The sequence below is a fragment of the Pseudoliparis swirei genome, chromosome 8 (genome assembly GCF_029220125.1).
Source record: "Pseudoliparis swirei isolate HS2019 ecotype Mariana Trench chromosome 8, NWPU_hadal_v1, whole genome shotgun sequence".
Classification (NCBI taxonomy): domain Eukaryota; kingdom Metazoa; phylum Chordata; class Actinopteri; order Perciformes; family Liparidae; genus Pseudoliparis; species Pseudoliparis swirei.
Window position 1 is genome coordinate 22,018,120 of NC_079395.1, and position 26,616 is coordinate 22,044,735.

A 26,616-nucleotide genomic window follows, 5' to 3' on the forward strand; every position below is an offset into this window, starting at 1 on the left:
TACTATAGGAAGTGGACGTAGTCATGGTGACGTCACCCGTCGGCTTGTGCACTGATGTTTTGAAGCCTCGAGGTCGGCGCCATCTTGGATTACGGCCGTCGCCACGGTGTTATTTTTTGCAACCATATCTGGAATGCGGAGGAGTGACGTAGTGACGCTGTATACGGCTCTGGTAGAGACCTGTCAATCACCTGTAGCTCCGCCCCTAAAGCGTCCCCTGCTTTATGGCCTGTAGACTCTAAATGACTATGAAGTATAAATGATGACATCATGCTGTATAGAAGAAGACTTGAAACTAGAGACTGAGACATAAACTCATGTTTACAATGTTTACTGAGGGAATACATCAAGAGAAGTAGAGTCACTATATAGACTTCTATACAACCAGAGGAGCCCCCTTGTGGTCAGGTGAGAGAATGCAGCTGTAGCACATGAAGCATAGACTTCTATACAACCAGAGTTGTCGCCCCCTGGTGGTCAGGAGAGAGAATGCAGCTTTAACACATGATACATAGACTTCTATACAACCAGAGGAGTCGCGCCCTGGTGGTCAGGAGAGAGAATGCAGCTTTAACACATGATGCATAGACTTCTATACAACCAGAAGAGTCGCCCCCTGGTGGTCAGGAGAGAGAATGCAGCTTCAACACATGAAGCATAGACTTCTATACAACCAGAGGAGTCGCCCCCTGGTGGTCAGGAGAGAGAATGCAGCTTTAACACATGAAGCATAGACTTCTATACAACCAGAGGAGTCGCCCCCTGGTGGTCAGGAGAGATAATGCAGCTTTAACACATGATGCATAGACTTCTATACAACCAGAGGAGTCACCCCCTGGTGGTCAGGAGAGAGAATGCAGCTTTAACACATGATGCATAGACTTCTATACAACCAGAGGAGTCGCCCCCTGGTGGTCAGGAGAGATAATGCAGCTTTAACACATGATGCATAGACTTCTATACAACCAGAGGAGTCGCCCCCTGGTGGTCAGGAGAGATAATGCAGCTTTAACACATGATGCATAGACTTCTATACAACCAGAGGAGTCGCCCCCTGGTGGTCAGGAGAGAGAATGCAGCTTTAACACATGATGCATAGACTTCTATACAACCAGAGGAGTCGCCCCCTGGTGGTCAGGAGAGAGAATGCAGCTGTAGCACATGAAGCATAGACTTCTATACAACCAGAGGAGTCGCCCCTGGTGGTCAGGAGAGAGAATGCAGCTTTAACACATGAAGCATATACTTCTATACAACCAGAGGAGTCGCCCCCTGGTGGTCAGGAGAGAGAATGCAGCTTTAACACATGAAGCATATACTTCTATACAACCAGAGGAGTCGCCCCCTGGTGGTCAGGAGAGAGAATGCAGCTTTAACACATGATGCATAGACTTCTATACAACCAGAGGAGTCGCCCCCTGGTGGTCAGGAGAGAGAATGCAGCTTTAACACATGATGCATAGACTTCTATACACCCAGAGGAGTCGCCCCCTGGTGGTCAGTGGAGAGATATTGCCAGTTTTAAGATACTTCCGCATCGGTGTCAACATGGAGGTCTACTCTACGGGGATTGTCTCGCTTTTGGAGCCTCAAGTGGCCGTTTGAGGGATTTAAACTCTGTGTTTCCCTTTTCCAGACTGGAGGATCCCACTGATGATTTTCTATCTCCAGAAAACATTGTCCATAAATCAGATCTTATTATAACGCCAGGTGTAAATGGGTAATATAGTCTAAACACTCACTCACTCACACACTCACACACACATGAAAGCAGTGCTAGTAACCCTCTTCGATACCGACACATTCGAAGGGAGTGATGAGATGTCGGTGTTTTAACCTGCTCATGGTCCACAGTGTGATGAGACATTTCTTTCTTTTTTAAAAAGGAAACAAGTGTTCAATCGTAAATTTTTCCGACCCCACACCGGCACAGGGACCACCAGCGCTGTCCTAGAGAACCTGGAGGGGGAACCCGGAGCACGAAGCCACTGAAGAGACACCGGCTGAACACGGAGACTCGTCTTTACTTACAGCAAGCAGCTCGAGGCCAGGAGAGCGACATGACCTCATGACCCCGAGGCATCTCGAGGGGGGGTGGAGGAGTGTGACCTTCGCTATCTCCTCCCTTTACAAGAACTACTTGATAATGTAAAAAGACATGAAGGAAAAACTTAGCTATGAATATTATATATTCCATTTCTGCCAACAGAGCCTTTCTGTTCCACCCTGTTCCTTTAAATATAAATAAACCCCGCCCCCTATACAGTTACTCCTAAACTCCCGTGTATATATTCCGTTATAGGCTGCACAATGAGAACAAATAGTATTAAACTGCTGCTGGGTTGCTAGAGAAGAGACATGTGCCATTACTGCGACATGCAGCGGCTCCGGATTATTTCAAAGACTCAGCTTGTTGTTGAGCTGATAAAAGTCTTGTGGAAAAAATGTGTATATATATATTTTTTATAAACCAAAATCATAATTTATATGAACTTTTTTCTTTAAAAAACACACCTGTGGCTTGTTTTGACAGCAGAGCAGCCCCCTCTCATCTAATCATGACACACACACACACACACACACACTGAAGGTGTGAGCTGGTTGTCCACCTTCGGTCTCCCTCTGTTGGCGCTCCTCTTCTCACACCTCTCGTCTTCCTGCTCCCCTGTAGTGAGAGAGAAATATGAATCAGATCAAAAGACAAAGAGAGAGAAACCAGATGTGATCCACGTGAAAACTCTTTTATTGGTCCCGGGTTTTGTCGAATATGTAGTTTTACAACTTTCCTACATACTTCAGACTGGTACCAAAAGAACTGTGATAAAGCTCCTGAAGAATATTCTAAACTTCTTTATAAAGACATTTCCATCTGCAGTGCCACATGAAGCCCCTCCCCCAGTCATCAGCCACATGAAGTGTGATGTACATCCTCTGCTTCAATAAGGTTCTTCACCTTTTGGGATTCACAGTACAACGACTGTAAGATGACGTATAGCACACTGGCCTGGCTCGTATAAACTGAGACTTACTGGAGTTACTCGACAGGACCAGATGGTTGACACAACCGCTGTGACATAAACACTGCTCTATAACGTTGTACGACCTCCACCTGGAAGCTTCACACAGAAATCACAGAATGTCGGACAGTTGAAATAATATGAGAACTATATGACGTTTAAGATTGTGCCGACTTCATTACTCATCCTCACCACCACAGATGCGTTGGCCTTTATAGAGGTCGGACCCTGGATGGATTAAAGGGGGTGTGCTCTGAGGCTTTTAGATGTTAGCGTGCCGTTACGCCACTGGCTGTTGCAGCTGAAACTAAACAAATACAGGAACACAGTTCCCGAAAGGACTTTAATTATTTCTAAAGATTATATTTTAAAATAGCCAAACACACACATTCCAAATAACCCATAATGTCAATAACGTAGCTCTCCTATGTCTGCTATTTGTGTAGAAAGACTTTTAGACTCTGGAAACTGAAAGGTTTCAACATCCATTGATTCATGTTGACATTTTGTCCAGATATTCATGGTCCTCATAGGACATATCCAACATATATTCATGATCCTCATAGGACATATCCAACATATATTCATGATCCTCAGAGGACATATCCAACATATATTCATGATCCTCAGAGGACATATCCAACATATATTCATGGTCCTCATAGGACAAATCCAACATATATTCATGGTCCTCATAGGACATATCCAACAGATATTCATGATCCTCAGAGGACATATCCAACAGATATTCATGGTCCTCAGAAGACATATCCAACAGATATTCATGATCCTCAGAAGACATATCCAACATATATTCATGGTCCTCATAGGACATATCCAACATATATTCATGATCATCAGAAGACATATCCAACAGATATTCATGATCCTCAGAAGACATATCCAACATATATTCATGGTCCTCATAGGACATATCCAACAGATATTCATGATCCTCAGAGGACATATCCAACATATATTCATGGTCCTCATAGGACATATCCAACATATATTCATGATCCTCAGAAGACATATCCAACAGATATTCATGATCCTCAGAAGACATATCCAACATATATTCATGGTCCTCATAGGACATATCCAACAGATATTCATGATCCTCAGAGGACATATCCAACATATATTCATGGTCCTCATAGGACATATCCAACAGATATTCATGATCCTCAGAGGACATATCCAACATATATGCATGGTCCTCATAGGACATATCCAACAGATATTCATGATCCTCAGAGGACATATCCAACATATATTCATGGTCCTCATAGGACATATCCAACAGATATTCATGATCCTCAGAGGACATATCCAACATATATTCATGCTCCCCATAGGACATATCCAACATATATTCATGATCCTCAGAAGACATATCCAACATATATTCATGGTCCTCATAGGACATATCCAACAGATATTCATGATCCTCAGAGGACATATCCAACATATATTCATTGTCCTCATAGGACATATCCAACAGATATTCATTATCCTCAGAGGACATATCCAACATATCTTCATGGTCCTCATAGGACATATCCAACAGATATTCATGATCCTCAGAGGACATATCCAACATATATTCATGATCCTCAGAAGACATATCCAACATATATTCATGGTCCTCATAGGACATATCCAACATATATTCATGATCCTCAGAAGACATATCCAACAGATATTCATGATCCTCAGAAGACATATCCAACATATATTCATGGTCCTCATAGGACATATCCAACAGATATTCATGATCCTCAGAGGACATATCCAACATATATGCATGGTCCTCATAGGACATATCCAACAGATATTCATGATCCTCAGAGGACATATCCAACATATATTCATGGTCCTCATAGGACATATCCAACAGATATTCATGATCCTCAGAGGACATATCCAACATATATTCATGGTCCTCATAGAACATATCCAACATATATTCATGATCCTCAGAAGACATATCCAACATATATTCATGGTCCTCATAGGACATATCCAACAGATATTCATGATCCTCAGAGGACATATCCAACATATAGTCATTGTCCTCATAGGACATATCCAACAGATATTCATGATCTTCAGAGGACATATCCAACATATATTCATGGTCCCCATAGGACATATCCAACATATATTCATGATCCTCAGAAGACATATCCAACATATATTCATGGTCCTCATAGGACATATCCAATAGATATTCATGATCCTCAGAGGACATATCCAACATATATTCATTGTCCTCATAGGACATATCCAACAGATATTCATTATCCTCAGAGGACATATCCAACATATATTCATGGTCCTCATAGGACATATCCAACAGATATTCATGATCCTCAGAGGACATATCCAACATATATTCATGATCCTCAGAAGACATATCCAACATATATTCATGGTCCTCATAGGACATATCCAACATATATTCATGATCCTCAGAAGACATATCCAACAGATATTCATGATCCTCAGAAGACATATCCAACATATATTCATGGTCCTCATAGGACATATCCAACAGATATTCATGATCCTCAGAGGACATATCCAACATATATTCATGGTCCTCATAGGACATATCCAACAGATATTCATGATCCTCAGAGGACATATCCAACATATATGCATGGTCCTCATAGGACATATCCAACAGATATTCATGATCCTCAGAGGACATATTCAACATATATTCATGGTCCTCATAGGACATATCCAACAGATATTCATGATCCTCAGAGGACATATCCAACATATATTCATGCTCCCCATAGGACATATCCAACATATATTCATGATCCTCAGAAGACATATCCAACATATATTCATGGTCCTCATAGGACATATCCAACAGATATTCATGATCCTCAGAGGACATATCCAACATATATTCATGGTCCTCATAGGACATATCCAACAGATATTCATGATCCTCAGAGGACATATCCAACATATATTCATTGTCCTCATAGGACATATCCAACATAAATTCATGGTCCTCATAGGACATATCCAACAGATATTCATGATCCTCAGAGGACATATCCAACATATATTCATGATCCTCAGAAGACATATCCAACATATATTCATGGTCCTCATAGGACATATCCAACATATATTCATGATCCTCAGAAGACATATCCAACAGATATTCATGATCCTCAGAAGACATATCCAAAATATATTCATGGTCCTCATAGGACATATCCAACGGATATTCATGATCCTCAGAGGACATATCCAACATATATTCATGGTCCTCATAGGACATATCCAACAGATATGCATGGTCCTCATAGGACATATCCAACAGATATTCATGGTCCTCAGAAGACATATCCAACATAGCTAACACATGCTGATGAAGAACATGCTAAACAGGACACCTGCTTAGCATTAGCATGCTAACCTAGCTATGGTGAGCATGTCAGCATTCCTCTATCAGCATTGCGGCCAGATGGACAAAAACAGTTGCAAGACAGGTTCTTTTAAATTGCACTATATGCTTTTTTGAGCCGGTGATAGCTGGTTGTGTTTCTATAATCACATCCGTGCAGGTTGGACTGGTTTGGGTTGTGTATATTCTGGCACCAGTAGACTGTTTTGACCCAGCTCCCTCTCCTCTCTGCTTGCCTTCGTCCTCTCTCTCTCTCTCAGGTGGGTTTACGCTGTGTCCAGATCAGTATCCGTTTACACTACATACAAAAGTCCACTGTTCTTTCTCTCCTTTTTTTGCAAGTCTGTCCCTTTTCCCTCCCTTTGGCATTCTCAGCTCCCCTCTTCCTCCCTCCTCTCAACACACCTCTTCCTGCTACTCTCGCCTCTCCGTCTCTTCACTATGAGCCGCGTTGACGTCAGCTCAGATATTCACCGGCCTGCTCTTCATGGATATCGTTAAGTTAGTAAAGTTTACACCATAATGTTTGCAATGAGGTTACCATTTGTTTGAAGCAAGACGTTTACTCCAAACCGTTGTCTAAAGGTTCAGTGTGTAAGATCTGGCTACGTGTTTCAAACCAATGGAGGGCAGCATTTCACCTTTACTACTCGGTCCATCAGTTAATGAAATAAAAAGCTAGTTATGATACAGTACAAATCTCTGCAACACAATACATAGACGTATTTCACATAACGGACAACACTGTTCTGTTCTGTTGGAAGTATATTTTTACATTTTATTTCCAAATAAAATTCCACAACAGGAAATGTCATTGAGATGCATGACGATAAATATCGGATTTCTTGGAGCTTGACCGAAACTAGGGATTAAAAGTAATAAAGCGCGACACTAAATGTTGTTCACTTTTTAAAGAAAGAGTAAAGCTACAGCAGGGTTGAAGGAGATAATGTACTGCATGGAATACACTGTGTCCCTGACTCCATGTTGTGTGCCAAGGCCAACTGATAGTCATGTGAACGCGTCAGACTGTAAAGAAACAAAAGCTGTGAGAACAGCATTTCTTTGCAGGCTCATTTTCCTCCATCTTATACTCACATGTAGAAATAACCACAAATATGTACAATCCGCAAAAGTTAGGAAACTCAGAAAGTCTCTTTGTCTGTCTTCCTGCCGCAGTGCTGCTGAGCTGAATCTGGGCGCCGTTCGTACACGACACATTGTATATAGGCTTGTCCCAGATTAGTAACTGAACCGGGTTAGTTGACCCGCTCCATTGTGGTTTCAGAGGACCCAGATACCTCAGAGACAGAATGCCTAGTTCCATTAAAAGACTGTCCCTTGAGAAGAAATGTGCTGAATTAACTAAAATCACGGAGAACACGGTATGTCACGGTTTTTTATTCATTTATTTGACTCATGTCTTAAGTCACGTACTTGGTGTTAGCTAACTACATAACTTACTTAGATGTGTTATCTAAGTACATAACTTACTTACATTAAGTAAGAAAATTGCGTACGTGTGTTAACTAAGTCCGTAATACGTAACTAACGTACGTGGGTTATCCAAGTACATAACTTACGTATTTGTGTTCTCTAAGTACGTAACTTACGTATTTGTGTTATCCAAGTACATAACTTACATATTGGTGTTCTTTAAGTACGTAACTTACTCACGTGTGTTAGCTAAGTATGTAAATTACGTACATGTGTTATCCAAGTACATAACTTACATACATGTGTTATCTAAGCACATAACTTACTTACATATGATTCCTTCTGTACACATGGCATCTATTACACCTGACAATCCTGGAGAAGGATCCTCCTCTGTTGCTCTCCTGAAGGTTTCTTCACTTTTTTTTCCCTGTGAAAGGGTTGTTTGGGAGTTATTCCTGGTCCGATGTGAGGTCAAAGGTCAGGGATGTCTATGTGCACAGATTGTAAAGCCCTCTGAGACAAATTTGTAATTTGTGAAAATGGGCTATACAAATAAACTGAATTGAATTACGTGTGTTAGCCAAGTACGTAACGTATCTACGTACTGTATGTTATCTAAGTACATAACTAAAGTAAGTGTGTTATCTAAGTACGTAATTTACGTACGTGTGTTAGCTAAGTATGTAACTTACGTACGTGTGTTAGCTAAGTATGTAACTTACGTTTGTGTGTAAGCTAAGTACGTAACTTCCGTACGTGTGTAAGCTAAGTATGTAACTTACGTACGTGTGTTCTTTAAGTACGTAACTTACGTACGTGTGTTCTTTAAGTACGTAACTTACGTATGTGTATAATCTAAGTACGTAACTTACCTACGTATGTTAGCTAAGTAAGTAAATTACGTATGTGTGTAAGCTAACTACGGAACTTACGTATGTGTGTTAGCACATACAGAAGTTAAGAAACAAAACCTTGACTCGGTTTCACCCGGGACACAAACATCAATCTCCATGATGAGAGTTCTGTTTGTTTGACCCAACTTGCCCTGAAGCTGACTTCGTCGTTCTTTAAACGACCTCGCCTGACGAACAGACTGAATATTGAACTGACACTCATCGGGTGGAAACAAAATGACTCCAAAGGAATACTTGGCTTCTCTGTGTCTGCTGGACGTGTAAATAGGAAAAGTGTTTGCGAACAACAACAAAAGGTTCTGCTAAAGATCCTTCCTTACACTCATAAAGGGTTTACCTGTATAATGTCATGTAATCTGATGCTTCATTGATGCAGAACAGGGTGGATAAGTGCGTTGGAACTTATTCTCAGGACAATACTTTTTTTGTTAAAGTGGGCTGAAGCTACGTCAGCTGATGCACTGCGTGTTGAAAACAGCGCAGAGCGCGGTCGCTGGGACACCGTTACCGTCTGTGCTTGTGTCTGTAGGTGCCACAGCTCCTCTGGGTTGGCAGTGGGCAGCCAGGGTCACTGGAAAGCGGCGCGAACCGTCCGGTCACTGAGCGGCTGGGTGGGACGGAAGTTGTCCCCCAACATCCCATCGTTCCCTTCCAGTAGCTCCGCCCCTTTGACGTGGGACCGCAGCCTCCGAAACTCCTCGATCTGCAGAGGAGGAAAGATTGCAGAGGTCTGTTGCTGTATGATGAGGAGTGGTTGGTAAGCTGGAGGACTTTCTGGACTTCTCCCCCTCGAGGCTCGTGTGAAACTCATTATGCTAATTTTCAGGTTCGTAGTTGTGTTTTGGGCTTCTAACAAAACAAGTGATATACATTAAGGTCAAATAAACCATTATTGTTCCTCATATTTCCTGTCTGAATACACCTACACCTGTCTGAATACACCGACACCTGTCTGAATACACCTTACCAAATAGTTTCTTCTTATCTTAAAAAGACAGTAACAATAATTGTCGTGTGTGAAACTGGCGCTCGAGGCGCTCTACGTACGTCACTGTCCCAGCGGCTGTATTCTACAGGTTGTGAAACACAACTAGACAACATGTTTGCCCTTTGGCTTCCTCCAGGTACACCGGATCATTCAAGTTCCTTAAGTATGACTTCAAATATTTGCTCTGTGCTCCCTGCTTCCTCGGGCTGTGTGAAGAGTAACCTGCCTGGGGAGAAACTGGAGGACCGGGAACCACATTGGCAGAGAAAGACCCCGTCGGGATATCATGACGGTGTGGGGATGAAAGGAGAGAGCCGAAGGCCGCCGGCAGCTCTGTGAAGGCGACTGTGTGTTTCAGGTGATTTCAGCTCTTGATGTTTGCCTTCACACAGCGAGGCAGACGGCTCGGCAAACAGCCCGTCTTCAGCCTCGCTGTACGAGAAGGATCCACTTCCCACTTCCCGTTGTTCACCTGTAAACCGGCGATGATACGCTGGCTTTGACATGCATGTACTGTGAAGACAAACAAGCGTTCCTGAGCCGCCGCTAGCTTACAGAAGCAGGATTTACAGCCCGCTGTCAAAGTGCAAAACCCTGTAGGCATAGGAACGCTTGAAGACCTGCATGCACACCCGCACACACACACACACACACACACACACACACACACACCCTCTTTCAGCAGTCAATAACAGCCGGACGTTTGGAGGAGTGTCGTCCAGGTAAGCAGGACCCGCTGGTTGAGATCACTTTGAGATAACGGTGAACATATATGCAGATGTTTTAAGCTTGATTAGAATATAACATATAGTACAGCTCAAGGAGGACATTAAGTCATTAATAATAATTCATGAATAACTGTGAACTTTTTAAAAGTTTGATTCTGGCTTAAACTTCCCGATTGATGTCTCTGATGTCTCTCACAAATAAAAGTCCATAAACTCGGGCTGGAAATGCAAAATATGTATTTTTCAGACTTTACTTAAATTGTTTTGGTTTCTTCTTAATGAAGTAGTTTTACCCTCTTTGGGCCTCTAAAGGGTTTTAAATTTAACAATCATGTTATTAAAAAAACAAATATTTAAGAATCGAGCTGCTAACATGTGACCTGTGACCTTTATGTATACCAATATTTGACGAGTTCCCTTTCTATTCTTCTTATTGATTTTTCACTCATTCATTTAGTTTAATGTATTACTATTTATGTATTTAATGGTGTATTGCCTGCTTTACGTTCACTGGAAGTCTGCTCTTCTTTCGTAGTTAGTTCTTACACGCTCTTACCGTGACAAATTTATTGCGGGCTAGCTTGACCGTGTTTTTCGAAGTGGAGGCTGGCTTGACTGTGTTTTTCGAAGTGGAGGCTAGCTTGACCGTGTTTTTCTAAGTGGAGGCTGGCTTGACCGTGTTTTTCGAAGTGGAGGCTGGCTTGACCGTGTTTTTTTCGAAGTGGAGACTGGCTTGACCGTGTTTTTCGAAGTGGAGGCTAGCTTGACCGTGTTTTTCGAAGTGGAGGCTGGCTTGACTGTTTTTCGAAGTGGAGGCTGATTGACCGTGTTTTTTGAAGTGGAGGCTGGTTTGACCGTGTTTTTTTCGAAGTGGAGGCTGGCTTGACCGTATTTTTCGAAGTGGAGGCTAGCTTGACCGTATTTTTCGAAGTGGAGGCTAGCTTGACCGTGTTTTTCGAAGTGGAGGCTGGCTTCACTGTTTTTCGAAGTGGAGGCTGGCTTGACCGTGTTTTTCGAAGTGGAGGCTAGCTTGACCGTGTTTTTCGAAGTGGAGGCTGGCTTGACTGTTTTTCAAAGTGGAGGCTGATTGACCGTGTTTTTTGAAGTGGAGGCTAGCTTGACCGTGTTTTTCGAAGTGGAGGCTGGCTTGACTGTTTTTCGAAGTGGAGGCTGATTGACCGTGTTTTTTGAAGTGGAGGCTGGTTTGACCATGTTTTTTTCGAAGTGGAGGCTGGCTTGACCGTATTTTTCGAAGTGGAGGCTAGCTTGACCGTGTTTTTCGAAGTGGAGGCTAGCTTGACCGTGTTTTTCGAAGTGGAGGCAGGCTTGACTGTTTTTCGAAGTGGAGGCTGGCTTGACCGTGTTTTTCGAAGTGGAGGCTGGCTTGACCGTGTTTTTTTCAAAATGGAGGCTGGCTTGACCATGTTTTTCGAAGTGGAGGCTGGCTTGACCGTGTTTTTCGAAGTGGAGGCTAGCTTGACCGTGTTTTTCGAAGTGGAGGCTAGCTTGACCGTGTTTTTCGAAGTGGAGGCTGGCTTGACTGTTTTTCGAAGTGGAGGCTGGCTTGACCGTGTTTTTCGAAGTGGAGGCTGGCTTGACCGTGTTTTTCGAAGTGGAGGCTAGCTTGACCGTGTTTTTCGAAGTGGAGGCTGGCTTGACTGTTTTTCGAAGTGGAGGTTGATTGACCGTGTTTTTTGAAGTGGAGGCTGGTTTGACCGTGTTTTTTTAAAGTGGAGGCTGGCTTGACCGTATTTTTCGAAGTGGAGGCTAGCTTGACCGTGTTTTTCGAAGTGGAGGCTAGTTTGACCGTGTTTTTCGAAGTGGAGGCTGGCTTGACTGTTTTTCGAAGTGGAGGCTGGCTTGACCGTGTTTTTTTCGAAGTGGAGGCTGGCTTGACCGTGTTTTTCGAAGTGGAGGCTGGCTTGACCGTGTTTTTCGAAGTGGAGGCTGATTGACCGTGTTTTTCGAAGTGGAGGCTGATTGACCGTGTTTTTCGAAGTGGAGGCTGGCTTGACTGTGTTTTTCGAAGTGGAGGCTGATTGACCGTGTTTTTCGAAGTGGAGGCTGATTGACCGTGTTTTTCGAAGTGGAGGCTGGCTTGACCGTGTTTTTCGAAGTGGAGGCTGGCTTGACCGTGTTTTTCGAAGTGGAGGCTGATTGACCGTGTTTTTTTCTAAGTTGAGGCTGGCTTGACCGTTTTTTTTTAGAAGTGGAGGCTGGCTTGACTGTGTTTTTCGAAGTGGAGGCTGATTGACCGTGTTTTTCGAAGTGGAGGCTGATTGACCGTGTTTTTCGAAGTGGAGGCTGGCTTGACCGTGTTTTTCGAAGTGGAGGCTGGCTAGACCGTGTTTTTCGAAGTGGAGGCTGGTTTGACCGTGTTTTTTTTAAAGTGGAGGCTGGCTTGACCGTATTTTTCGAAGTGGAGGCTAGCTTGACCGTGTTTTTCGAAGTGGAGGCTAGCTTGACCGTGTTTTTCGAAGTGGAGGCTGGCTTGACTGTTTTTCGAAGTGGAGGCTGGCTTGACCGTGTTTTTTTCGAAGTGGAGGCTGGCTTGACCGTGTTTTTCGAAGTGGAGGCTGGCTTTACCGTGTTTTTCGAAGTGGAGGCTGATTGACCGTGTTTTTCGAAGTGGAGGCTGATTGACCGTGTTTTTCGAAGTGGAGGCTGATTGACCGTGTTTTTTTCGAAGTTGAGTCTAGCTTGACCGTTTTTTTTTAGAAGCGGAGGCTGGCTTGATTGTGTTTAGAAGTGGAGGCTGGCTTGCTTCACATTTTGAGGTCACGAGGTTGGGACTCAACGCTCCACGGGGGCCGGCAGTCAGAAGGAATCTTCTGGGCTTGCCGATGCTGATTAATGTGCATTATTACCTTCCTACGAGACCTTCAAAGGGTCAGCGTGCCGGAGGGGCAGCAAGGAAATGAAAGACCGAGATGAACGTCAGAGGATTGACCCGTCATCCTCCTCCGAGAGAACCGCGACTCGGGCAAAAGGCTGAACTGGAGGCGATGTGACGGCTCGTTGTTTGGCGGCGGGCGTCGAGGCTTCCTGTTCCGCAGGTCAGCGCTGCTGTGTCGTGTGAAGGCCATTAAACGGCCCGACATGGACTCCATGTACAGCCTGCTGCATTGTGGGAGAAGAGAGGGCGGCGTCCGATGACGGATGCGTGCATGTATTAAAAAGTAGTCTTAGTGACGACCTTGCTGTTTCTACGGTGATCGTTTATGAGCCGTGATCACGTCTCTTTTAATGGATCACGACTCTTTCACTCAGGGACATTGGGAAAGACAACCGATACATATCTTCACCTCGCTGTATACAGTTGTTATGGCAACCAGATCTACGTTAATGTTTCTTTGCACTGATGGAGAGTGACTACGTAATGTACAAATTGAAGGTATTTATACTTTCTTTATTATTTGCGTGTTGATATTTTCTGCTTCTTTCTTCTCATACTCAACCACATCTGTGTGGAACGAAATGCAATGTATTATTCTATATTATACCAAGAAGGCTTCATTGGTCCCGAGAGGGGGACATAAGCTACTGATAAGTAACACATGAAATAAGGAAGTTCATTAAAATGAACGATGTTAACCAGCTGCAACGTTTAAAGTGATCGACACATCGATAATAATGGACTTTTTGGTACTTTTGGTGCAAATGTTATTTTTGTATTGGTAAGATCTTCAAGGCAGGACTTCTACCTGTGACAGAGTACTTCCACGTATCACATTACTACTTCTGAGGACGGCTCAATCGTCACCTGTGTGTCCACCTGAATGGATGCAGGTCTCAATTTCATTCTCCTTTCAGCCGAATGCTCCACTTTGTGCCCCAGCTGGTCTCGAACTGGGTCCTCCCTGATTGGTGGAGCACAGCGGCTCGATCAGAGCTTCCTTGTCACTTTTAGCAACATTACATTTGGTCGTTTGAAGCCATTGTTCATATAAATACATATTCATTAGATTGGAACGGAAGACTCATGAGTAACACACTCAACAGTTTACTGAACTAAAAGCGATGAAGGGCTGATTAAAATACTCCTAATATGGAATATGGACAAGGGAACCTCTGACTATAGGCTAAAAGACTGCTGAGGGACCTTTAGGATACACTGAGCTCCTCTCTCCTCTCCTCTCTCCTTATGGACACTTAGGATACACTGAGCTCCTCTCTCCTTATGGATGTTTAGGATACACTGAGCTCCTCTCGCCTCTCCTCTCTCCTTATGGATGTTTAGGATACACTGAGCTCCTCTCTCCTCTCCTCTCTCCTTATGGATGTTTAGGATACACTGAACTCCTCTCTCCTCTCCTCTCTCCTTATGGACACTTAGGATACACTGAGCTCCTCTCGCCTCTCCTCTCTCCTTATGGATGTTTAGGATACACTGAGCTCCTCTCTCCTCTCCTCTCTCCTTATGGATGTTTAGGATACACTGAGCACCTCTCTCCTCTCTTCTCTCCTTATGGACGCTTAGGATACACTGAGCACCTCTCTCCTCTCCTCTCTCCTTATGGACGCTTAGGATACACTGAGCTCCTCTCTCCTTATGGACGTTTAGGATACACTGAGCTCCTCTCTCCTCTCCTCTCTCCTTATGGACGTTTAGGATACACTGAGCTCCTCTCTCCTCTCTCCTTATGGACGTTTAGGATACACTGAGCACCTCTCTCCTCTTCTCTCTCCTTATGGACGTTTAGGATACACTGAGCACCTCTCTCCTCTCCTCTCTCCTTATGGACGTTTAGGATACACTGAGCTCCTCTCTCCTCTCCTCTCTCCGTCTGGACGTTTAGGATACACTGAGCACCTCTCTCCTTTTCTCTCTCTCCTTATGGATGAATTTTCATCTCTCCATCACACATTACTAACTCTGCTTCCTCCCCGGAGTCTTTGTGACTCCATGTCTCGTAGGGTCCATTGGACCTGGCTGGGTCTTTGACTTGTAACCTTGTGGAGCTTTCCTGTAAAGGTCTGCAGACTTTGTTTGGTATTGATGTTTTTACCTGTGACTGTGAGATGGTGAGAGGGTAGCGGTAGAGGATCCAGGTCACATTTTCACTGCACGGCGGTGTGGTCAGGGATCCTTCATACACCCAGTAGTCTCTCAGTAACGGGTCTGGAGGCAGATTAAAACAGTTTGCGTCAAATACATTGTTTTTTTCTCCAACTGTGCATTATAATAAATAATCCAATCTTCTGACATGGTTAGATGTGTCTACATGTTAGCACTGGTACGATGGGAAATTAAAAGTTGGGCAGAGAAGGTGCTCCTCTCAGCACAATGTACAGAAATGCCTCTGTGGCAGCGGGGGGTGTTGAGGCTCGGTGGTAGAGGGGGTGGAGCGGGGGGGGGGGTTCAAGGAACGCCGTCGGGACCAGGTCTAATTGGCCTCGGCCAGTGGTTGATTGTTAATCAGCCCCAGCTGAGGCTAATCTGTGTGTGTGTGTGTGTGTGTGTGTGTGTGTGTCTGTCCCCATAAAGGAGCAGTAGGGACTGGAGAGCAGAGGCACAGTCTGCAATTAAATAAAAGATATTACCAAATATCTTCCTGTATGCTCATCCTTCGGGGATTGGGGGAGAAACCGAAACGTCACAGGCAAGAACCTGTTACAGACTCATTTTGTTATATTACGCTCGGGGTTCTGGCGATACGGGAACTCCTTTTCCTGAAACCAGTCGAAAATACCCGGATTCATTCAAAGTGCTACATTAGAAATTCAGAGGATATCTATGACTAAAGGAGAGTGACTTCATTCTCTACTCAGGATGCAGTAACTCCTTCATACATGGCAAAGATGTGTTTGCTGCAAGATTAATGCTCTGAAATTCACATTTAGCACCTTGAAGCTTCACGGTCCCCCCAAAGGGAGGGACAACAAGTCCATGCTTAAATATTTATATATTGTTCATCATTTTAAGTAGCAACCATTTAAAAGATGATGGCCGGAGGGAACTTTTCACCATGTTGTAAAAACTGCAGGGCTGCCATCTCATTTCATATTTCTTATTCACCATGCGTTTGAAATAAACAATACTTGTCCTGCTCACCGGGTAACAGAGTGTTGGGGTTGAAGCAAGGGATTATCTTGCTCTTTCCCTGAAGGTGGAACAGCAACACATCAGATGATGTGTCAATGAATCATCCATGTAACAGTGCGGTTATTTATCGGTTGTAATAAACTGTCCTGTAATCTGTGTTTTCCGATTGAATCTCACCTCGTACTGCAGGTCCTGTAGAACTTCAGTGATGGCCTTCAGACCCAGATGCTCCTTACCGATCTGATAACACAATGCATTACGGGTTTCAGGGGGCGGACTTATCGATTGTAGCTTATCGCTAATGGACGGAAAGACGTCAACGGAGTTTTAAGAAGATTTAATTTAGTATCTGCCATATCCGTACAGGAAGTAAAGAGGAAGTAAAGGAAAACTAAACTAAAGGAGCTGTCAAAAACAGGAGGTATGGTTGACCTCAGGAGGTCAGTGCCGTCTGGGGTGGAACCAGGAGGAGACCTCTGGGCTGTTGTGACTCAGCTCTCTCTCGAACTGAGGTGTGATGGAGTAGAAGGTTCCCAGGTTGTTTAAAGGAGTTTTTCCTAGCAGAGAAACTAAGGGTGATTTCAACAGGGAAGTCCATATTTCTAGGAATATTGCTGACGTTGTTTTCCAAGTCGTACCTTAAGCCTACTTATATTATTACACAGGATGGTTTAAGCTCATCGGGCGTGAAAAAAATTCATTAAAAAAATGAACAAACTCTTACAATCCCAGGAGGGGAAAACACTTAAAGGCCCCACTGACGCGCTGAAAGATCAATATTTCTTTTATCTGAGACACATGGAGGGAAATGTGCCTGCACACAGGCTTACTTTCAAAAAAGATGGATGGTTGTGCTCCAGAATATTCTACTCAGCAGTTGTATTTACATTTATTCTACCCTCACAGTTATTATTCTGGTGATATGTAGTGAAATGTATATTATGCTGTGCGAGGGTCCAGCAAGTAAATACATATATAATCCCAACTCTCTCCTTATTGAAACATGGTTGTTTTGACACTTGACTTTTTTTTAAAATGTTTATGATTTCTTACATTTCTTTTCCCTGTCAAACTGAATGATGTGGTGAATAAGCATGATAAAAGGATGATATTAGGTCGCCTATACATTTAAAGTGTTTTATAGACCTGGTATCAAAATGACAGTGGACAATCATAGGACCCAATAAATGCATATGATAATATTACTTCAATACAAATTACACAAATAACACCAATGACAATTAAATTCCTAAAAAGTAAGTGATGGCAGCATGCTAGTTATCTTAGCATGTTGATAGCTGTTCTCAGCTAGTGTGCTAAGGGTGAGGTAGCTGTATTTGTTGGCTCGGGCAGCATGCTACTTAGCTTAGCATGTTGTTAGCTGTTAGTAGCTAGTGTGCTAAGGGTGACATAGCTTTATTTATTGGCTCGGGCAGCATGCTACTTAGCTTAGCATGTTGTTAGCTGTTATTAGCTAGTGTGCTTAGGGTGAGGTAGCTTTATTTATTGGCTCGGGCAGCATGCTACTTAGCTTAGCATGTTGTTAGCTGTTATTAGCTAGTGTGCTTAGGGTGAGGTAGCTTTATTTATTGGCTCGGGCAGCATGCTACTTAGCTTAGCATGTTGTTAGCTGTTATTAGCTAGTGTGCTTAGGGTGAGGTAGCTTTATTTATTGGCTCGGGCAGCATGCTACTTAGCTTAGCATGTTGTTAGCTGTTAGTAGCTAGTGTGCTAAGGGTGAGGTAGCTTTATTTATTGGCTCGGGCAGCATGCTACTTAGCTTAGCATGTTGTTAGCTGGTATTAGCTAGTGTGCTAAGGGTTAGGTAGCTTTATTTATTGGCTCGGGCAACATGCTACTTAGCTTAGCATGTCGTTAGCTGTTAGTAGCTAGTGTGCTAAAGTGAGTTAGCTTTATTTGTTTACTCGGGCAGAATGCTAGTTAGCTTAGCATGTTGTTAGCTGTTGCTAGGTGAGGTAGCTTTATGTGTTGACTCAGGCAGCATGCTAGTTAGCTTAGCATGTTGTTAGCTGTTGCTAGGTGAGGTATCTTTATGTGTTGTCTCGGGCAGCATGCTAATTAGCTTAACTATCCTGAGCTGGTTCTGCTAGCACGTTTTTAGAGGGTGGTCAGACAGGAATGTGTGCGTAGTTGCTCGCTAAGGTGGAGTAGCTTCGGTATGTTGATTGGTGGGTGGAGCAGTCGTCAGCAGGTTGATGTTACCCAGCATGCCGTAGCTTGTGATGTTATGCATACGATAGAAGTGAATATCTCGCGATAGAGGGTTGTGGTTCTGGGAGGCTAACACAGGTACACAATATATTCTCACACACACCTATATTTAAACAATATTATGCTACGTCAGGGGCGTGAGTAGGATTAAAAGAAAGAGGGGGCTAAGCCCCAAGGGGAGTGGCATGTCAGGATATGTTTGTGCGCTGAAGCCCCCCTAAAATAGACCTAACGACTCCTCTGCGCTACGTCATCCATACATATATTGTGTATTGGTAACTGTTACCTGTATTTTGGTATAATACATATTTTTCGGGGGAAATAAATGTTGGACCAAACATGCTCATCCAGTGAGTGTATTTGGTCAAATGTGATTGTTGCTCTCTGTTAAACTGGCAGTGTTGAACTGTGTTAAAAACCAACCTGGCCGCTCTGCCGGCCCTCTGGTTCTTGATGTGGATGTTTTACCTGCACGAAAAGAGCGATGATGAGGACTCCATTCTTCTTCCCGAGAGCGTCCTCCAAAGAGTTGAACAGAGTGCTGTTCCAGTGAATCAGATGGAGCTAAAGACGGGGGGAAAGAACACAACCTGTGTTTGAGAGGCCATTGTTGTGAACAGGTGTAATGAACAGTGGTAAGTGAGAGACCATCAGCTGGGGGTGAGTGAGGGCTTTCTGTATGTCAAGTTAAGGTAAACGTTGAGAAACAATTGCAAAACTTCTAGCATGAAACACATTATGAGACCACAGATCTATACATAGTTTAACTACAGCACTGGTTTGTGTTTTGCTATTTAAATATAGAGTGATTTAAATGTTGTTGATTTCTATTGATTTAAAATTTTCTTTTTTAAGAAGACTAAAGACCCATAAAAAGACAAACAAATAGTTTCTGTGGCACAAACATGTTTACCATTGAAGATGGTTTGCAAATATATTGTTTCATTTTTCGCACACAAAAAAGAAGTGAAAGTTGGATACTATAGTTTTTGTGAAAGGAAACTCATACAGGAGGAAATAGTGCATTTGTTTGGGATTATTTTCAGATGAAAATTAATAATTTCTTTGTTAAGAGAATAGATACATTTCTTGTTGAAATATTGCCAGACTTTTATACTTTAATCTCCATCTCTTAAACAGTACTCCAACTTAAACAACAATATATATTGTTTGTCTTTACCATCATTACAAAACTGCCACAAAGGTGGGATAGGGTCATGGTGGGATAGTTTTTGAAAAGTGTGACTTCTAAAGAAATGCTTCAACATTTTGGGGAATATCCTTGGTTTACCTTTCCTCTGAGAAAGAGTTAGATGAGAATACCGTTCTCATGTTTCTGCTTTTGGAAGAAAATAAAATCATTATATCTAAACTTGAGGTACAAGAACAGTTTGTTAAAAAATCCTCTTTTTTAAATCAACATTGATTCAATTGAGCAATAAAAAAAAAATGCACTTCTTTATTTTAAACGAGCCAATTGAAGTAAAAAATTTTGCAGAAAGGTGCAAAAGTACTTTTAAAAATCCACATGGAGACTTAATTACTGATCCCTTAAAATTGTGTTGAAAACATCAAATGAAATGCAGATTTTGGAAAACGTTATACTGTGAAATGTATGAGCGTAAAGTACAATGAGTCCAGGTAGACGTCCCCCACGACGATGACGTAATAAATACAGGGCAGGAAGAAATAACCCGAATATCTTTCTTCAAAAAATAAGACAACACACCAACAGCACACAGGGTACAGACACTTCCTGGAGTCTTGTCCTCAGTGTGTCGTCGCCAAGTTTGGTATTCTGCATCCAAGTTACGTAAACCACCAAGTTTTTGTGAACTTCAGAGGTGTTTCATTAAGTTTACAAGTGTTTTTTCCCTTACATTTTGAGCAGTGCATTTAAGGACAGCTGGCTTTGCGTAGCTTAGTTTGTGTCAAAGATCTCTATTTTAACATAACTTAATAGTACCCAATTTATTTGAGCTTTTCTTCGAGGCTATAAGAGTAAAGTCTACAGGCATGTGGATGGGCAATGGCCTATTTAAAGGTTCCACGGACTCATATGAAGACTTCAAATGCCTTCCGATGTCGAAAGTGTTAATTATGAGAGAAGAAAAACAAGTTGTGTGTTGAAGGACTCAACGAGCTACGATGTTATCTGAAGGACAAACGTCAATGCCACACGGCTAGACATGTGAACACTGGATTTCTGTAGCCTCTTCGAGGCTGTTGGTCTTCTTTGAAAGTGCGACGGCCCACCCTAGTGTGTGTGTGTGTGGGGTGGGGGTTGACTTTGTCCTACCTCCATAGGGAAGGCCTTGAAGTTGACCGTGTGCTCTGATCCTCTCTGGTTCTCCTTGCCCCAGTGGAAACGAACCTCGTGAAGCTCGTACTCGTGATCGCTCGGCAACGGACCGCCGGTAACCACTGACAACAGCACAGGAAGCCCAGGGCATTGTGGGTAACAGAACACACAGGAAGTGGAAGACAAATCAAAGTGATCTGACGTTGTCTGTAGAGAGCAGTGAGTCTTGACCCGTCGTCTCCGGGGTTACCTGACTTGGACTTGAGAAGGATGCGGGCCGTGTGTCCGTCGTTGATGACCTCGCAGTCTCGACACACCACGTAGTTCGGTGACAAGCCCACGTCCAGGAGGGACGGGTCGTACTGGGCCTCCCTGGAGTTCAAGTTAATGGGAGACTGGTACTCGCCGTTGGCCGATGGGAAGTGAAGTCCCCATTCTACACCTGTGAGTGAAGACAGGAACACATGACATGGGCCCTGTACATGTCGTCAATGCAGAGCAATTCCACCTGTGAATGTATACTGAATACATCTATATATCATCTCTATATTACATTATAATGGAAGTATATGATGACATTATTACTCTCATTTTAATGTTGCATTTTACTCTTGTACACAGTCAAATTGTCAGTGTCAATTTAACACTTAGAGTACATTTTAACAATCAGCCAGTGAACATATGGCCCCTTATCTTTAGACTGTTAAAGTAACACTGAACATAGTGTTAACATTTTAGAGTTAACGCTTTATTCTAGTAAGAGTTATTATTCTACTCTACACTACACTGAGAAGTGTGCATTTGGATTAACACGAGTCAAACGAGTGTCAAATGTAAATAACACATGTAGTGTTATTTACAGACTTCTCAGTGTGGAATAATAACTCTTACCAGAGTTGTGTTAACTCTGAAATGTTATCGCTACGTTCAGTGTTACATTACATGTCATTTATGACACTTTTATCCAAAACGACTATAAGAATGTTACATTCATACAGGAAAGACACAGCTAATCTACAGGGAGCAATTCAGGGTCAAGTGTCTTGCTCAAGGACACATTGACTAGGGCGGGGATTGAATCGCCAACCATCTGATAGAAAGACTGACCTGCTAACCACTGACCCCGAGTGGCTCTTTAACCCTCTGTAGATAGGGACCAAATGTGTATTAGCTTAGTCTTAATGTACTCTTAAATTCTACTGTTTAGCTTTTGACTCGGTTAGTCGTCTCTAATTCAGTATTTCAAGACACACAAACATCTCGAGTGTAAGTTGAACTCAGTATAGAGTTATTCTAAAATGTTGCTTCTGCTGAAATATCAACATTTGATATAAAAAAGTGATTTAGAGAAACTATTTCTAGAATTAAAACGCAATTAATCAGTTATCAAAACAGCTGCAGATCAGTTTTTTGATAATTGACCATGGATAAAGATAATTTGTATACTGTTGGTTAGTTTATTCTTCGATGCATATTATTAAAGTTCTGTGTAAATACACTAAGTTGTTGCAAAAGATGTACCTAGAGCCAAAATATGGACATGCTACAAAAAAAGCCAATAACTATTTACCTTCTGTGTGTTTAATAGAGAAATCGCTATGAGAGTTTGTTGTGTTTTAAGCTTGTAGCTCAGCAGAAAGACTAAATAAGAACATGTTCTAATGAAAGCTAACTAGCTAACCAACAAGCTACTCAATTATGTTGCATCATGTTAGCGAGAGCAACAACAACAACAACAACAGTCCCTTGGGTCGCAAAAGTATCACAAGCTGCTGACCGCTACGGGGTCAGATCACTCTCAATAATTGAAAACGCACACAGAGAGACTCACAAATGCAAAAACACAGATTCACAAATACATTCCAATGCACACATGAATGAATTCCTACCATGTGTTTGTTTGTGGGTCGCTACACATTTGTTTGGGGTTTTTTTTAGACTCCCCTGCCGTGGCTTGATTCGCAAATGTGGTTTTTTTTTTTCAACATAGACCTACTGTAGCCAATCAGAAGTCGCCCTGACCCCATAGACCTCCGTGCGTACGGAAAGCTGTGTGTTGTCACAAGGCCCAGTTGTTGCTAGCTTAACATGGGTTTAGCGCTTGTCAAACCACGATGTCTCATGTTGTGTTTCTATGTGTTACACACAACCGCTACATTTAGTAACAACGCTTTGTCCTCGCTAACAAGCTAGCTGGCTATTTCCACCTGCCTCATGTCTCCGCGTTAAGCTAGTCTCAACATATCATATGCGTTAAACACACAGATTAAAAACAGTGAAACAGGAAAGTTGGTCAAGTGTTGAGTTTCTTTGTTGAACTATGTTGTGTACTGCTGCAGAGGTCCCTCCTCTATTTACTCTTTCAAATGTGAAGTGCATCATTGTGTCTGCGGTTGCATGACCTGGATGATGAATTCATCAACCGCAATAGATGAGTCCATACTTGACGACGACAGAGTGAATTATTGTTGTGCGTTTAAGTTTCCTGGGAAGTAAAGGTGAAAGCGGTTCGAGGAAACTGGATTTCCTGAACGCTGTGAGACAGATGAAGAAACAAGGCAGGATGAGTGTAGAGTAAACACATGTCAGCATGTTGTGGTAGCAGAAAGCGGGTCAGCCTGTCTAACTGGGACAGTTAGTTGCACATATCAAACTCTATGAGGCGTTGAGATATTGCAATGTCTTTTTTAAGAATGGGTGAAAACCGTCTTTGGTTCTAACTCAACTCAAGTTCTGTTGTGCTGGCTGAGTGAAGAAGCACGGCAGAGTACAGAAAGTACTCAGTGACACCTAAGGTGCACAGCGGGCGACATTTCCTTCAGCTTTTTGCTGACCACAATCACCCTATTGGGACAACGAGAACATTGTGTGTGGAATGTTTCTTTAACAGGACCAGGCGAACCCTTTTGGCGGCGGGTATCGCATTCAAGAAAGCCCGGGACGCGAGTAAACCCCGAAATATACTCAACTCCTCACAGTGGGCCTCTCGACTGCAGCAGAGACGAAACCTGCAGGCGGACCGACTACACACAGAACCATGGAGGTCCATCTGGAACCGAAAATGGTTCTTCAGAGTGATGTCATCGAAGAACCATTTCTGATTCCACAAAGAACCTTTAAAACCAGGGTTCTTTAAAGAACCATGTCCTTAAAGAGTTCTTCAAAGAACCTCTGAAGGTGTCTCAAAGAACCTTTAAAAAATTGTTTTTTAAGGCACCATTTCTGGTTCCACAAAGAACCTTTCAAACAAGGATTCGTTAAAGAATAATTTCCTTAAATAGTTCTTCAAAGAACCTATAAAGGCGTCTCAAAGAACCTTCAAAAAAATTGTTCTTTAAGGCACCATTTTTGGTTTCCATAGAGAACCTTTCAAACCAGGGTTCTCTAAAGAACCATTTCCTTAGAGAGTTCTTCAAACAACCTAGAAAGGTGTTTCAAAGAACCTTAAAAAATGGTTCTTTCAGGCACCATTTCTGGTTCCACAAAGAACCTTTCAAACCAGGGTTCTTTAAAGAACCATTTCCTTAAATAGTTCCTCAAAGAACCTATAAAGGTGCCTCAAAATAAAAAATGGTTCTCCAGTAGGTGATGGTTCTTTCGTAGAACCACAAAGCCCTATAAAGAACCATTTAAGAACCTTTATTGTTCTGTGTGTACTCTCTCCATAGCAGAGAGGGCTGAGGGGACCCACCACATTCCCTTTCTCCTCAGTAACTAAAGCCATGACAACAATTTACTAAAAGCAGTGAGGGGTTTACTAAAGCCACAGTACACAAAAAAGACCGTGCAGAATTATTTGTGTGTGTGTGTGTGCTTGTCCGGCTATATAAATTAGTGTTCAGATCACATTGCTAAACCATATAATGCTTCTGACTCTGTTCCGAAGCTTTTAGGTCTTCGTGCATCTACTAGTCTTTGAGGGCTGATGAAACCTCATTGGCTCTCAGCTTTTCTCGACCTTTTTTTCATTCATATTAGCACAAGATTGCCAAAATTCCAGATAACCGTATTGGCACATGGTGAATATCTTTTGTTTGGCTCCTGGCCAGAAGGCCATCACCCTGAGACGGCGGCAAGACAATCCAACCAGCAGAGGACGACGGACCTGCAATTGTCAAGCAAATCTACTGTGTGGAGATTTTGACTTTGATCCTAAAACCACAAGACCGCAAGACGTTAGCCTCGTCTTCTAAAAGTGACGTTTCCATGCGACTAAAACTACACTGTCAATTACTTTTTTAGATCACGGTATTTTTATCCAATGTAAGAAATGTTTCTTATTACTTTGTCTGTGAAAGTCTGGATTGGGGCGAAGACTCACCGAGGAGACCACCATTCATCACCAATGTGAAAATATACATTCACTTATTTAACTTAAATAACGTAACAAACATACTTATTTAAAGCCAAATCATCATCTTTTACGAAACCAAACCAAGTACTTTTGTTGTAGAAACGTAGCCAAGTAACCTTTTTGCTCTGTTTTGTGGCAACATACAGACATTTTGTAGGAGACAGGGTTGTATAATGTTCAGTATGCAAAATCCTGAAATGAATGTACTTCTCTGCTGTTATTACAGAAAGGTCGGAGATTTCCGGTGGAATGGTAGTTTGCAGTTAGCTAGTGTTAATACTGGTCCAGAGAACCAAAACAATTAACTGTAAACATGGGAAGCAGCTTAGAGTTGAAGTTAATAGCCATATTAGTCATCCATGCATCTTAAAACAAACCTAAAATGAACTTTTCTAATTGGTACCAATGCAATGAGTGAAATGGTTTTCTAAACCAGTTAAATCTCAGACAGATTCAGGAACATTTTCATTAGTTCAATTCAGTTTCAATTCAGTTTATTTGTATGGCCCAATTTCACAAATTACAAATTTGTCTCGGAGTGCTTTACAATCTGTACACATAGACATCCCTGCCCCAAAACCTCACATCGGACCAGGAAAAACTCCCAAATAACCCTTCAGGGGGAAAAAAAGGGAAGAAACCTTCAGGAGAGCAACAGAGGAGGATCCCTCTCCAGGATGGACAGAACAATAGATGTCATGTGTACAGAAGGACAGTTCTTAAGATAACTTTGGATAACAATGACTCTGTGGCCACATCCAACCAACACAGTTGACTTTATCATTGGATTGGAAACTCGAATGCTTACAAGATTTAAACATTCTCCAAATCATCAGCATGACTTCTCCATCACTCACAGCATGTTGTTGCAGATCCAGATTCACATGCAGATTACTGCAAAAGATTTCAAATACTTTTGAAGAAACGGATTGACCAGTCTCAGTGGAGCTGTGTCCTCTCACTGATATTATTATCTCATATGATATCTCATATGATATCTCATATGATGTCTCATAACCTATCATTGTGTGGAGTTTGTACTATTACTTTACAATGCCACAGGTTACTTAAAGTGTATTAAGTCAGTTCTTCCAACGTTCTAATAACGAACTTGCAATCACAAGTGTCCTGCAGAAGTCCTTTAATCTCCAGTGCACCG

General features: G+C 42.5%; 1 protein-coding gene across 1 annotated transcript in view; it reads right to left on the reverse strand.

Moving 5' to 3' along the window:
* Positions 1 to 1,349: 1,349 nt before the first annotated feature.
* ca8 (carbonic anhydrase VIII) overlaps positions 1,350 to 26,616 on the reverse strand; it is a 28,927-nt gene continuing 3,660 nt past the window's right edge. The window contains exons 2-9 of the mRNA XM_056421218.1: positions 21,354 to 21,545; positions 21,101 to 21,225; positions 19,270 to 19,365; positions 16,747 to 16,809; positions 16,579 to 16,627; positions 15,533 to 15,645; positions 9,316 to 9,510; positions 1,350 to 2,665 (exon numbers count right to left, since the gene is read on the reverse strand). Coding sequence (XP_056277193.1) covers positions 9,376 to 9,510; positions 15,533 to 15,645; positions 16,579 to 16,627; positions 16,747 to 16,809; positions 19,270 to 19,365; positions 21,101 to 21,225; positions 21,354 to 21,545 — 773 coding nt within the window. The 3' untranslated portion in view covers positions 1,350 to 2,665; positions 9,316 to 9,375. The remainder of the gene's footprint in view (positions 2,666 to 9,315; positions 9,511 to 15,532; positions 15,646 to 16,578; positions 16,628 to 16,746; positions 16,810 to 19,269; positions 19,366 to 21,100; positions 21,226 to 21,353; positions 21,546 to 26,616) is intronic.